At 36.6% G+C, this 15,046-nt stretch overlaps 1 protein-coding gene across 1 annotated transcript in view; it reads right to left on the bottom strand.

The window, feature by feature from the left end:
• The window catches only part of GNPTAB (N-acetylglucosamine-1-phosphate transferase subunits alpha and beta), a 46,639-nt gene that overhangs the window by 2,501 nt on the left and 29,092 nt on the right, over window positions 1-15,046 (bottom strand). Inside the window, exons 12-19 of the mRNA XM_015818238.2 lie at window positions 10,826-11,937; window positions 8,860-9,059; window positions 7,644-7,863; window positions 5,158-5,271; window positions 4,203-4,288; window positions 3,195-3,293; window positions 1,760-1,927; window positions 702-792 (exon numbers count right to left, since the gene is read on the bottom strand). Coding sequence (XP_015673724.1) covers window positions 702-792; window positions 1,760-1,927; window positions 3,195-3,293; window positions 4,203-4,288; window positions 5,158-5,271; window positions 7,644-7,863; window positions 8,860-9,059; window positions 10,826-11,937 — 2,090 coding nt within the window. The remainder of the gene's footprint in view (window positions 1-701; window positions 793-1,759; window positions 1,928-3,194; window positions 3,294-4,202; window positions 4,289-5,157; window positions 5,272-7,643; window positions 7,864-8,859; window positions 9,060-10,825; window positions 11,938-15,046) is intronic.

Raw genomic sequence — 15,046 nt, 5'->3', positions numbered from 1 at the left:
TCTGTATGTCAGAGGTAAGACTGTTCTTCTCTAGAAAGTATGGCAGACTTTTATAGCATAATACATCCTTTGAGGAAAACCATAAAACCCTGTATATAATGCCTTTGAAACAGTTACATACATGGTTCCCCATTAATCTAGAAGGTGATATATTCCATCAAATAATTATAATAATTCTACCCATGATTTTTTCTGGAGAAAATTAATCTATCCAGTCTTTCTTTCTGAATAGACTATTGGTATTATTGAGGATGTATATGCATCTCAATTTTTGGGCCCACCCTTTTAGCCAGATACCCATAAACATGTTCATAAAACATAATTGTATTTTATTTGCCTCTTTAAGCAACACACTATCAATCCAAATGTGTAGTTGTTAAAAATGCCCTTCCTAAAAATTTGAAACTAAGAATCTTTGTTCCCATGACTGTAACAGCAATTCATTTCACAGAAGCAGAAATGAAGAGGTTATCTTAGGGCAATTCTTTCTCGTTTCCACACCCATTATATCCCATTACATCTTCTATTACTTTTGATGAATTCATTTCAGTAATTGCTTGATACTGTAGAAGCCACACAACTGGTGGCTGGTACAACAAGGTAAGATTTTGACCTTAGTATATTACTGTATTTTCCCATACTTGAACTTCTAGTATACAGTGATTGATCTCCCAGGAAAAATTCAATGTATGTAGCTTTACCTGCTCGGCAAAAAATGAGGTGACTGTGAACACAATCAATGTTACTAATACACAATGTGTCCAGAATTTCAGCTTATCTCTGTAGGCTCTCCTAAGTAAATATGATAAAAACAAGATTTTTTTAAAATGAATGATTAAATCCAAAATACTAGAGAAAATTTATGTAACCAAAAGATTACTCTTTATACAAAAGGATGCTTTCAACAAGCTTTGGGGAAGCCTTTTTAAAAAAATAAAAATAAGAGGCCAATACTCTGGGAAGTGGATGGAGAAAAAACCCCATCCTCAATTTTAGATTTGTGCATTATAGATAGTCCTCACTTAATGACCTGTTGCTTAATTAGTTTGAAGTTAAGTTGGACTTTAAAAAAGTTATACTGCCCCTATACCCACAGTTACATGATTGTATTTCTGGTGCTTGGCAACCAACTTGCATTTATGACTGGGCTCAACATGCCATGATGATGTGACCACAATTTGCAACTTTTTTGCCATTTTCAAGCAGAAAATGTCATTGAATATGCTAAATTAATGACCTCATGGTTCACTTAATGATTGCAGTGACTCACTTAAGGAATGTCATAACAATGGTCTTAAAATCAAATCAGGTCACATGGTGATCCACTCAATGGCCGCAACAACTGACCACTTCTGGGCTCAATTTGTCAAGCACTACCTGTAATCTTTGACTGAGGAAGATACCAACATTTGAAAGAGTGAACAAAATAAAACTTTGACACAAATTTTGGTATTTTACCCTTGCATTAATTAAAATATTTAACCATGTTGGCTGAAAGCAAAGATTAAATTATTAAAATGAGACCCTATAAGAGAGCACGTTTAAATTACACAGAATCTGAAATATCAATGAAATGTTTGAATTATTGTTCTTCTGTTGTCTGTCTTTAAAAAAATAGTAATATTAGCAATTTTAATTTTAAGTAAATTCAATTCACCATAAAAAGAAAGGAGAATTTCCTTTGGTCAACTCAGAAAGTTTTAGTTCGAGTGGTAACACAATACCTGCATATTCATTTCAAGGGTGCCGAAAGACTCACCATTCCTGAAGCTCCTGCGTATGAAGAAAGCGGTTTCGGTATTCTCTTGGCAGTTCAAATTGTGACGGGATGGGAAACATGGATTCATAAAAATCCCTGAGAACTGCCTTTACAGTCTGGGCATCCTTATGTTTGTGATCAATGTTGTCATTAAGGCAAACAAATTTTCTGGAAAAAAACCCACATATAATAAAAAATCTTGCTGGAGCCAAATCTACTTTACCTTTTAATTAGCTATTAATGTCAATCGATACATTCTCCTATTTCAATTAAAAGCAATGTGATGATCTCACATTTCAAAGTAATAAAAATAAAAAGAGAACGTCTACTATATATTACACTAACATCTGTACTTACACAGATATATAAGACTATATTATCTTCCCTTTACATTTCTAAAAGATTTATCTTCTCTTTGTCCATAGTATGTATTTTACAGACCACTAACAGTGTTTATGTTCCTAATATGAGAACATGGTTTCATTGCAGTCGGTGTTTGTCATTGTTAGTAATGTCACAGAAATGATGTATAATAATTCACAAAGAAAAGTAAAATAAAACCATATTAAAAGATTGAAACTAATAATTCATTAGCAATTTTAAAAGGTTTGCAATTAACTAAGGGAGTGAGGGTCCCACTTAGTTCCAAAATGACGCTATCCCTAATATGGCAGTGATCCAGAGAGCCTGGATTGAGCGTCAGTCAGAATTGCCTGTTTTGCAGATCTTTACACCAAGAATGGCCTGTAATGAGATACTCAAGACCTCAGATAACCAACTTCATTGCTGCTCAAAATTTTAAGGGTTACATCCAATATCTTCTAAGGCCAGAAAATAATTGGCAATTTGTGCTGACCTTTTATATGATCACAGTATGGGTTGCTATTAACAACCTAGCAACCAAGTTTTATATCAAGTGAAATCTTTGGACACTTCAAGGACACAATAGAATACATTAGAATAGTCTAGACATGATGCAACAAAGGCATGGATAATTCTTGCAAATCAGAGGCATTCAAGAATGGTCACAGCTGACATACTTAACACAACTGTACATTCTTTGCTTAGTATTATATGAATGCAGTACTATACATGAAAAACTAAATATCTTCCCCGATTCCTGCTCCCCATAGACCTTATTGAAACCTTACAGCAAAATGACAGACAATACAGTAAGTTTCCTATTTAAGCTCTGGGAAACTCCCTGTTTAGAAATCAAACACATCAAAAGCAACTGGGGTATTGATAGTTTAGATCAGTTGTGTCCATTAAAAGATGCTTAAGTGGTCATTAAATGAGAACAATTTAGAACTTCTGAAATTTCAGTGTAATCTAAAATAAATAAAATTATAACTTAAACCATTAACAATTAAAAGCTTATTCAAAAATATTTCTTCTACAGGATAAAAAATTGAGATTAAAAAATGATGCACACCTGGGATTTTTTCGTATGTCATCAAGCTGTCCAACTACGTGAGAAACATTAGTACGGATCATTTTGAATGCTACTTCTTCTTCTCCCATAATTTCAAACCTTGATGATATATAAAAAATGTAAGCATCAACAAAATAATATGAACTAGGAAATTAAAGGAATGGCATTATCCTTTTCTTCATAGTTCAAGTACCACTGAGTTGGGTTTGACTCATGGAAATTCTATGGACAAATGCTTGCCATCTTACTCTGTCTCCAGGAATAACTCATAGCTCTTTCAGCAGCATTATAGTAATATTTCTTTCATCTGTTCCACCCCTCCTTATTTTCTGTTTTCCCCCTCCACCTCCCTCAATCTTTTCAAGCAAAATTTCATCTGCTTGCATTCCCCATTCGACTTGTTGATCATCTCAAGGAAATAGTCAGCTTTTATTTGATCTAGGACTGCTTGATTCATCCTTAGTCAATGATATTTTAGTAGCTATCTCCAGTTGTGATGATTTCTATTTTCTTCCATTCTTTGCTATTTGTACATTAGACATTATTTTAAAGGTTGATTAATTCACATAATGCAGAGATATAGGCATGGAGTTCTGCATTCTTTATAATGACCTGGTGTAATGCCTGAGATGAGAGAAGGCATCTGTATTTTCTTCTGTGTAACAAAGGAACATATTGTGCTTGCATCTGCATTTTTGAACTCTGATGTTGTATTTGTGTGTATGTGTGCATTTGAAAAATGGGAAGCACAGGGTGAGCTACATATGCTTCTCTCTGGGTCATATGTTCAAGGGGTCTTAGAATGAAGGAATTAGGAGCATTTGAGCCACTGTCCACCTGCCCCTCCCACCAGGATGAGTTAGGAGAATTTGGGGGGAATTTGTTTCTCTTAAGTCTTCAGCCTGATCCAGCCCATTTTTGAATTTGAACTCTCTCTCTCTCTCTCTCTCTCTCCCTCTCGTTATTTGTTATTATTGTTGCAGTTTAAGTACAATAACAAATCAATACCTATATTTGTTTTTGTCCTTATATGCTTTGCGAATTCTATCAGTCACAAGTTTACAGTTCATTAGAAGACCTTTAGTCACCGGAGGCTGAAAAATAAACAATTATGAAAAAATATGGATTTTTTTTTCAGTTAGAAAAACTCACTGATATTTTTTTATTTCCTCAAAGAACCAGGATTTATAGCAATTGTTCAACAAATGTCAGAGACATAATTCTAATATTATACAAAATAGAGTAACTTTAAAAATAATTGCATTCATTTCCATATTTCATATATATATGTTACAGTATGCAATATATTCTCCAGCAGGGAAGAAAAATACTTGTCAGTCTTTGACAATCAGAAAAACACACCCACTAAGATCTGAGCAGGGATTCCTAATTCCAGTTTAAGAAACATTTGGTAGCAAAACTATAAATAATTCTAGAAATACAACTTCAATTCTAAAGGGATTTTTTAAAATAGACTTACATCTTGTACCTGGAAACTCAACTGAAACAATTCAAATAAAAATGAGAACATTCTACAGCATCTATAGTATATAGTATAGTAGGAGAGAATCTGTTAGAGCCAGGGGGAGGAGTCAAGTGGGCCAACAGTTTAGAATCTCTACATGGTTACAAGAGGATTTAGAATCTCTACATGGTTACAAGAAGATTAAGTCCAATCTCTCCCTCACCATTGGCCCCTATCAAATTCTACCCAGGTGCAAACTATTAATCTAAGAAGATTCCTGTGCAAGGGCTTGAGCAATAAATCAGTAATTTTGAACCTTCACACATGGACCCGGTTGTTTGCACCTGACAAGTATATATTATAGTAGTATATAAAAGTAATTTAATTTAACAATCTGACCTACTACAAATTATATATGTGTTGCTAATTGATTTTGTCTGACATCACAATCTGTTCAAATTAATGGCAAAATAAACTCACATTATAGCAGTTGCTTACCAGATTGGGATCATAGTATGCTTCTTGAGTTGGTGGTATGATGTTAATTTGAGTTATATTTAATGGAAGGGATTTAGAACAATTTATTAACATTTGCTCCAGTCCTGTCAAATCCTAGTAAGGAGGAGGTAAAAAGGGAAAAGGGTTATGCATTTTTCCTACTGCAATATTCACAATCTTAAATATATAATAAATACAAATGTGATTATCTCAGCACATTAATTTCTTTATCATCTTGATGAAAACTGCCCAACCTGTACTTAATCTCTGCTTTAGATGCAAATAAATCACTCCCTTAAAATTCAATAATATTTCTCAAAATCGGATAATCAGGAAAAGTTTAAGTGACAATCTTTCTTCCTGACAGGTTCTATTTCTATAAGAAGAAATTTTGGTATAGGGAACAGCATTCACTATTCTGAAATAATAATAATAATAATGATGATAAAGTTGGAAGGGACCTTGGAGGTCATCTAGTCCAACCCCCTGCTCAGGCAGGAAACCCTATACCATTTCGGACAAATGGCTGTCCAGTTTCTTCTTAAAAACTTCCAGTGTTGGCGCATTCACCGCTTCTGGAGGCAGGTTGTTCCACTGGTTAATTGTTCTAACTGTCAGGAAGTTACTCCTTAGTTCTAGGTTGCTTCTCTCTTTGGTTAGTTTCCACCCATTGCTCCTTGTCCTGCCTTCAGGTGCTTTGGAGAATAGCTTGACTCCCTCTTCTTTGTGGCAGCCCCTGAGATATTGGAACACTGCTATCATGTCCCCCCTCGTCCTTCTCTTTGTTAAACTAGACATACCCAATTCCAGCAACCGTTCCTTATATGTTTTAGCCTCCAGTCCCCTAATCATCTTTGTTGCTCTTCTCTGTACTCTTTCTAGAATTTGGAATGATATATTCCAAACATATGATGACATTCTGAATTCTAGAATCCAAAATAGGATACTTCATCTTAGATAGCTACCAAAAGACAAACACTTTACAAATATCATATGAACCTACGTATAAGTTGGCAAAAGAGGGTTCTCTACAGGTAGTCCTCAACTTACAACAGTTCATTTAGTGACTATTCTAAGTTACAACAGCACTGAAAAAATTGATTTATGACATTTTTTCACACAACCGTGGCTGCATCCCCATGGTCACATGATCAAAATTCAGCTGATTGGCAACTGGTTCCTATTTATGATGGTTGCAGTGTCCTGAGGTCATGTGATCAGCTTTTGCGACCTTCTGACAAGCAAAGTCAATGGAGAATCCAGATTCACTTAACAACCATGTTACTAACCTAACAAATGCAATTATTGACCTAACAACTGTAGCAAGAAAAGTCGTAAAATGGGGCAAACTCACTTAACAAATATTTCAGTTAACAACATACATTTTGGGCTCAACTGTGGTCATAACTTGAGGACTACCTGTATTATCTTCTCCTCAGTTCATGTTACAGAATTTTGTTTATGAAAACTGCATCTAACTCAAATTAGCATGATTTATCTTTTAACCTTATTCTCCACCGTTCCTTCTCTCAACATCTAAGGAGAAATTTCATGACAGTTAGAACAATTAATAAGTGGAACAACCTGCCTCCAGAAGTTGTGAATGCTCCAAATTTTTAAGAAGAGACTGGACAACCATTTGACTGAAATAGTATAGGTTCTCCTGCTTGAGTAGGGGGCTGCACTAGAAGACCTCCAAGGTCCCTTCCAACTCTATTCTATTCTATTCTATTCTATTCTATTCTATTCTATTCTATTCTATTCTATTCTACTCTACTCTACTCTACTCTACTCTACTCTAGCCCTTTGAAATAGTTTACAATAAGATTCTCCCAAAGTTTATGAAATAAGTTTCATGATTAAATTAGATTCTAAATCTAAGGTTTCCGTGTCCTATGTCAACATTACCTACTATAGTGGGTTTCACATCCTAGCTGCAAAGTAGAGTTGGAAAGAAACTCTTTTGATTAAACATAGCTTACCACTTCTTAGGAAAATGGAACTTAATTTTAGCAATAGTTAATTTATATGTTTTCTTAACCAAAGTTTGAATGTAGCTTGCTTAAAACTTTCCATAATCGATATCAACCATTGTTTATCTTGTTCAGATTATGCAAGCTGTGGTTAATTAGAAGTGAAAGAACAGCTTTTACGCTTGCTCTCCCAACTATAGAAAATACAAGCCTGGGGGAAGTTAATATGCTGACAAATAGAGACAATATTTTAAATGGATATTGTATCATTTGTCATATGTTTAAAAATATAATTTATAGAAGATACCTTTTCATCTCCAAGACTCTTCCCTTTCACCACAACTGACACTATTGACATCTTGAGCAAAATTCACTGACTTACTGTGAAATATTTTTAAAACCCCATGAAGTTCACTCAGAAAACTACTTTGGCCAACTCTATTGCATGTTCCTGGATCTAAATCATACTTTCTGCAATTATATGGAAGAAGCTACAAGGTTTTTTTTAATTACCTGCAAACTTAAAGGGAGCTCATGAATTCTTGTGGCCAATGTACGAATCTCCCGATCAGATAATATTCCAGAGTGATCTGTATCAACTTCATCAAAAACTTGGGAAATATTTAGTTGCTGAACTGCACTCATGAGATAATAGAAATATGAAAAGGCAAACTGCATATCTTCAGAATGGCGTACTTTATGAAAGGAGGTCTTGTCAAATTCCTCAGGAAAGCTGTCCAGAAAAGAAAGGGATGAATTACTCGCATTTACAAAGTTTCAACAATTGTTTCTAGTAGGAAAAGCACTTAGACATATACTGCTTCATAATGCTTTACAGCCCTCTCTAAGTGGTTTACAGAATCAGCATATTTCCCCCAACAATCTGGATCCTCATTTTACCAACCTCGGAAGGATGGAAAGCTGAGTCAACCTTGAGCCCTTCAAGATCAAACTGCTGGCAGTGAGCAGAGTCAGTCTGCAACACTGCATTCTAACCACTGCGCCACCATGGGTTCTAAGTAATTTTTCCAGTGGAAGACAGTATAACACTGTCGTCTTCAGCGGTATCTTTTTATTTTAAAGTAGTTCTTATACAATTTTGGTCCGCAAATTAAATGCAAAAATTAGGGTTGTTCAGACAACGTCAGACATTTGTTGAGACTTGTTGTAAGTCACTCTTCTGCAATGTCATCCCTAACCAAGTGCCAGGACATCTGTGCAACTAAGGTCTATGACAAAAAAGTTCTACATATCACACACAAGATGCCTTTCACAAATGCATGGCTTCTGGGGCTGGGCAGTCAAGTATATTGATAGCAATCATGCTCTCCAACCACTGAATATCCAAAGATGTTTGCCTGAACAGCTTAGAAAAACAACTACGTCAGTCCTATGTCACTGTGGTGGTGCAGTTGTTAGAATGCAGTGTTGCAGGCTAACTCTGCCCACAGCCAGGAGTTTGATCCTGACTGGCTTAAGATTGACTCAGCTTTCCATCCTTCCGAGGTTGGTAAAATGAGGACCCAGATTGTGGGGGCAATATGTTGATTCTTAGATTCTGAAAATAGCTGAGCCAAACCATGCTAAGCTTGTATCTTCAAAGATTCCAATGAATAATATTTCCATCAACAAAGAGCTATGAGTATTTAGTCACACTGGTTTTTAAGTAGAAAAGTTGAAGAAAAATATTTAAATAAACAGAATAATTAGCCTCCCCCATTGGACTTACAGATCCTGTAATTCCTGCATCACCTTTCGATCAATCATATGAGGCATATGAGCAGGGACCTTCCGAGAGGTGAATCCAAATTTTCCATTTAGAAGCTTATTTACATATCTGAGGGAATCAGCAAATGTATCTTTCAACTGCCTTCCAACAAGTTTACTTTCTGTGAAATAAGCCAGCTCTTTCTTTAATGATTCTTCTTCCTAAAAAACAAGGACACACATCATGCTCACCACATAAGCAACAAAATAAATTCAGCTTCAATATTTTTTTTACTTAATGCAAGATCCTAAATTACTTGCTTAATCCACCCTTGTTAATAACTTGTTTTTTAATTAATTACTTAGATTTAGAGGCTGCCCAAGTCCAGACAAACGTAGGCAGCTTACAGTTAAAATAGAAAGAACCCTAAGACTGAGGATAAACAATCACACGGATCTGGGAAATATGCAATATAATAAAAACAACCAATTGGGGCTTAATATCCACCTACCCCATAGCTTGGAAGAATAGCCAGGTCTTCAAAAAGAGTTATATGGTTGTCTCGGGGGATGGTGTTACAGAGAACAATTGCTGCAACAAAGAGACACTTTCTAGGTCTCAATAGATGGCAAATGTTTAATTGAAGGGACCTGGAGCACACCCACCTACCAAGAAGACTGATCTTGTTATAAAAAGTGGGCAAAGCATAGATATTTTGAAAACTGAGGTGATCTTTATTGGCTACTTTCTTACCCCTAGTAACCTTTGGAATTTTCTAACGTCAACTCAAAACCTAAAAGGACCAAATTTGAGTGTCTGCAGTTTGACCCAACTTCCTATTTAAGATCGACTTGATACAGTAAACAATCACATGTGTCTTCCTTTTGATCACTTTTGAACATTTAACTTTCTTACCTAAAACAGAATTCCCGTAACTGAAATATTGGCTACTGTTCCAGATGACTTAATCAAAACTTCAGTCTGGGCAATGGCACAGAAGATTATGGACATTTGTTAACTGGGAATATTTTAAGTAGCAGTTGGACATTAAGGAATGGTTTGCTTGTATTAGAGATGATTGTATAGCTTCCACTATCCCTTTTAATTTTAACATTCTGTTATTTATATTAAAGATAATGATTAATACTATCCTGATGAATGAATAACTTGTTATTTACAACTGTGAGAAATATTAAGGAAACTTGCATTAATATAGTGCTTTTGTCTGTTCAGAGCCAAACTATGATGGAATTGTCATAATAAACCTTCCAGATAAGTCATTATCACTCTATATTACATGTAGTCCTTGACATACAACCACAATTGAGCCCAAATTTTCCATTGCTAAGCATGGCAGTTGTAAAGGGAGTTGCACCTCAGTTTACGAACTTTTTTGCCATAGTTATTAAGTGAATCATTTAGTCGTTAATCAAATCTGGCTTTCCCCATTGACTTTGCTTGTCAGAAGCCAGTTGGGAAGGTTACAAATGGTGATCACATGATCCCGGACCGTGCAACTGTCAAAAAAATCCCAAGTGCCCGAATTTTGATCATGTGATCATGGGGATGTTGTAATGGATGTAAGTGTGAGAACCAATCATAAGTCACGTTTTTCAGCGTCATTGTAACTTTAAAAGATCACTAAATGAATGATTGTAAGTTGAGGACTGCAAGTGAAGTTGAGGAAGGGCTAAGGTTCAGAGACCTGACTTGTCTATGAAAGGTTATATCAGATGAGTCTATAGCTGCAATTTTACATTCAGTTGGGAAATAATTTCTAATAAACTCAATTGAGGTTAATTCTAAGCATATACACACATAGTTATATTATTAACCTCCATCTGAATATATTTGTTTACTAAATTTAGGAGTTGCTCTGTAATATGTTCCCTAAACACAGTTTTTTTTAAGCATATATAAAATTCAGTAAGAGCTAGAAATAAGTAAAAAGCCATTGCTAAAATATTTTATTCCTTTGCATACTTACATCAAGAAGATCTTGGAAATACTTATGCTTTTCCCATGGCAAAAAGCCTTGATAATTTCCAGTGTAATACTGTAATTTTCTTCTTGGACCTTCTGCGATATCTTCCTCAGAAAATGCTGGATTTACATCTATTTCTTTCTTCTTTCTTTGTTCAATTTTACTTTCCTGGATTTCTTTCTGCATAAGGGTATTCAAGGCTTTCTCCTGAGATCTGTGCTTCTTATCCATATTCCTGACAACAGGTGTGGATTTTGGTTTTACTGTAGAGTGGTAGCTTAAAGAAAAATTGTTGGTCACCTTCATTTCCACCAAAATGCTACTTGTTGGTACAAATCCTGGTAGAGACATATTCTGCATATTTTCTGTAGCTACTATTTTGCCTTCACTGTCATTTTGGAAAGGTCTCTGCCAAAGCATGGTCTTTCCAACGACTTTCATCCCTTTGTCCCTTTTCCTTGTTTCCTCAAGATCGTTTAGACCCGCCTTTGTTTCTGAAGGCATCAACTGGAGTGGTCTTAGGAGAGCAGCCTTGGATAGATTATAACCCTTCTGAGTGATATCGCCAACTGTCAGCTGCAATTCCAAATTCTGCAGAGCTATCTTTACATCTTCAGGAAGTGCAGACATATTGACTGCCTGAATTACCATTCCTTCATCTAAATTATTGGATGTACCATTGAGACGTTTTTTAACTCTTGGGAAACGTCTTTCTTCAGGAATATTCTCAAATATCATTTCAGCTTCTGGCATTGAAGTCGTAGCTTTCAAATCACTCGCAGGCTGCTGGGTGGCAGTTGTATTCAATTTGGATTCCTCCCTAGTATCCACTTCTAAGGTTATTTGCATCTTGAATTCTTCTTCACTTTTACTTTGAAACGTAAGATTAAAATGAATTATGGTTGCATTCATTCCACTAAGCATTAGCAGGTGGATTGTCTTCCATTTGTTAGCAATAGAAGCATGGCGTATTATTGGGTTGTCACTATAAATGCCTTCCAGTCCTTTCTTGGCTATTTCAGCAAAGCTGAAATAAGGTAGACATTCACCTTTCGGAATGATATAATGAGTCTGATTCTTTTGAAGAGTTACCTTGTGCAGCTCACCAAAGTGATCTGGAAGAAGAGAGTATTGTTATTTACATGGTGCTGTTGTTTTCATCCTTTCTCCCAGGTCCTCTGTTATCTTCTTAACAATTCCGTGGAATAGGTTAGGGCAAAGAAAATATATGACTAGATGCTGGGCACTTAGTGAATTGGAAATGGGTATCCATAACTCTAGTCCAATAGTACACCATACTAATTTGGTATGATCTGCTAATTTCCCATTATCTTATCTTTCTAAGACAAATAGTGTTTTCCAGGTTTTGATGTTTAATCAAAGTGGACAATTATATTTTCACATGATATATACAGGAAATGAGTTATGAATACCCTAGCTCAGTGGTTCTCAACCTGTGGTCCACAGACACCTGAGGAGCTGTGATGTCATCAAAGGAGGTCCGCAAAGGCTTGAAGAAATTTTATGATTTAAATCTTGAGTTAAATCTTGAAGGTTCATGACTACAAAAGGTTTTAAAGGGGGCCCACGGTGAAGAAAAGCTTGAGAACCACTGCCCTAGCCAGTTCTAGTGCTTCAAGTAGACTATAAATTTCAACACATTAAGAAACATAACCATGTTCCCCGAAGAATTCATGTTAAAACACTAACATACTAAAAAAATAGTGAAAGTAGGGAAAGGATATATTATTCTGCATACAACTGAAGGATAACAGAAAAGGTGGGTCCCTATTTAACTATTCAGTTTGCTTATCCTATTATGCTACAGGCCTATTTTACTTCATTCTATATATCCAAAACCAAAACAAAATGAAGATAAGCTTTAAAAAAAGAATACAATTTCCCCAAACCTAAATGTGTCTAATAAGCATTTGGTTCACTTTGCTACCTTCCTTTGCACACAAGGCATTGTTGCTAAATATGTATTGACATACCTTGTCCACAGTCACCAGCATCAAATTCGCAGGAGGGAACGTTGCATGCCTGATCACAGAATTTGTCAGCCAGCCATGAATTTGCACAGCCTTGGTTACAATAAGAAACTCCACTTATCCCTGCACCAAACTGCCAGGATGCGACATTTCCTATACCTCCAACAGCTCCGCCACCAGCACCATAACGGCTACCCACACTGTTACCTAAAAAAAGAAAAAAGATGGCAGTGCCACATATTGCCACTGTGAAAAATCTTTAAATAAAAGAAAAAAGAGGTGGTTAAAAAATTCTAATTGTAACTTAATTCTTAAATTATTAATTTAAATGCTTTTATATATTTAAGAGTAAAAAGTTTTACAGGTAGTCCTTGATTTATGACCACAATTGAGCCCAAAATTACGGTTGTAACACATTCTGGTTGTAAGTGGAGACATCACGTGACTGGATTCAAAGTCATGACTGCTTTTACAACCATCATTAAGCTAATGCCCCAAGTGTTAAGTAAGCACAGTGATCATTGTATGAGTCCTTCCCCTCCCCCAATAGGGTGTTTGTTGTTGTTGTTGTTTTGCCAGATATCAGAAGTAAATGCCAGAAACCAGCAAAAAAAAGTCACAATTATGAGACTGCAGGATGCAGCAAACAGCCATAAAGGTGAACTGGTTGCCAAATGCTCAAAATGCAATCACATGATAGTGGGGGGAGGGGTGTGTGGCCTTGCAACTCAAAGACAGGTTGTGAGTAGCTCTGGTGAGGTCCGTCATAAGTTTGAAAGGTCATCACGCAACTGGTTGTTAGTGTAGGATTACTTGTGCAAAGAAAACTAAACTTTCCTAAAGTTTTCAATATTCCAAGTATCAAATATACAAAAAAAAATGTTTTTCCTGCCTGGATAGTTTCTTTTAGAAATAAAGATCAGGAGTAACACAAACAGGATTGTTCTACTGTTTAATACATCTAGCATGGGGCAAGAGGAAGATAGAAATAATTGGAAATAAAGAGACACTTTTCTATTCTGCTAATTCATCGCAGCCACTTTGGATATTTTGGCCTTTTCACTGATGAAATGCTATCATACTGAAAGTGTCACCCCCATGAAGGAACTGCCAACAAATTATGGTAAACCACTAGTTTAGATATTAACACTGGGATATGAAAATATAGGTAGTCCTCAACTTACAACCGCAATTGAGCCCAAGATTTCTGTTGCTAAGTGAGACATTTGTCTAGTGAGTTTTGCCCCATTTTACAACTTTTCTTGCCACAGTTGTTAAGTGAATCACTGCATGTGTTAAGTCAGTAACATGGTTGTTAAGTGAATCTGGCTTCCCCATTGACTTTGCTTGTCAGAAGGTCACAAAATGTGATCACATGATGCTGGGACACAACAGCTGTCATAAATAGGAGTTAATTGTCAAGTGCCTGAATTTTGATCACGTACCCATGGGACGCTGCAATGGTCATAAGTGTGAAAATGGTCATAAGTCACTTTTTTCAGTGCTGTTGTAATAGTAAATGAACTGTTGAGGACTACCTGTAATTTTAGGTTTTATCTCTACTGCATATCAAAGAAGCACAACCTTTTCCCTCCAAATGGTGGGAAAGTTAAATAATGGGGTGACTTGATAGCAGTGTTCCACTATTTTAGGGGTTGCCACAAAGAAGAGGGAGTCAAATTATTCTCCAAAGCGCCTGAAGGCAGGACAAGAAGCAACGGATGGAAACTAATCAAGGAGAGAAGCAACCTAGAACTAAGGAGAAACTTCCTGACAGTTAGAACAATTAACCAGTGGAACAACCTGCCTCCAGAAGCAGTGAATGCTCCAACACTGGAAGTTTTTAAGAAGAGACTGGAGAACAATTCACCTGAAATGGTATACGGTTTCCTGCCTGAGCAGAGGGTTGGACTAGAACACGGGTCGGCAACCCGCGGCTCCGGAGCCGCATGCGGCTCTTTGAGCCACCTCCTGTGGCTCCGGAGCCTCCTCCGCCATTTTCAGAGAGAGACAGAGAGGCACTTCCGCTTCCGTTCTCTCTCTCTCTCTCTCTCTCTCTCTCTCTCTCTCTCTCTCTCATGCAGATTTGCCCCCTCGCAGAGCTCCTGATTGGCCCTGCAGCCGGGTGCTCTGCCCCCTGGGAGAAGAGTGGCCAGGAAGGGCCTTTCTGGGGCTGGCCCGGTCTGAGGTGCATGCTGGGAGCGGCCCAGCAGAGCCTCCGTTGAGACGGCCA

Source organism: Protobothrops mucrosquamatus, unplaced genomic scaffold (assembly GCF_001527695.2).
Source record: "Protobothrops mucrosquamatus isolate PMUCROS unplaced genomic scaffold, P.Mucros_1.0 scaffold706, whole genome shotgun sequence".
NCBI classification, from domain to species: domain Eukaryota; kingdom Metazoa; phylum Chordata; class Lepidosauria; order Squamata; family Viperidae; genus Protobothrops; species Protobothrops mucrosquamatus.
Note: the sequence above shows the minus strand (reverse complement) of the source record. Positions and strands in the feature narration are given on the sequence as shown.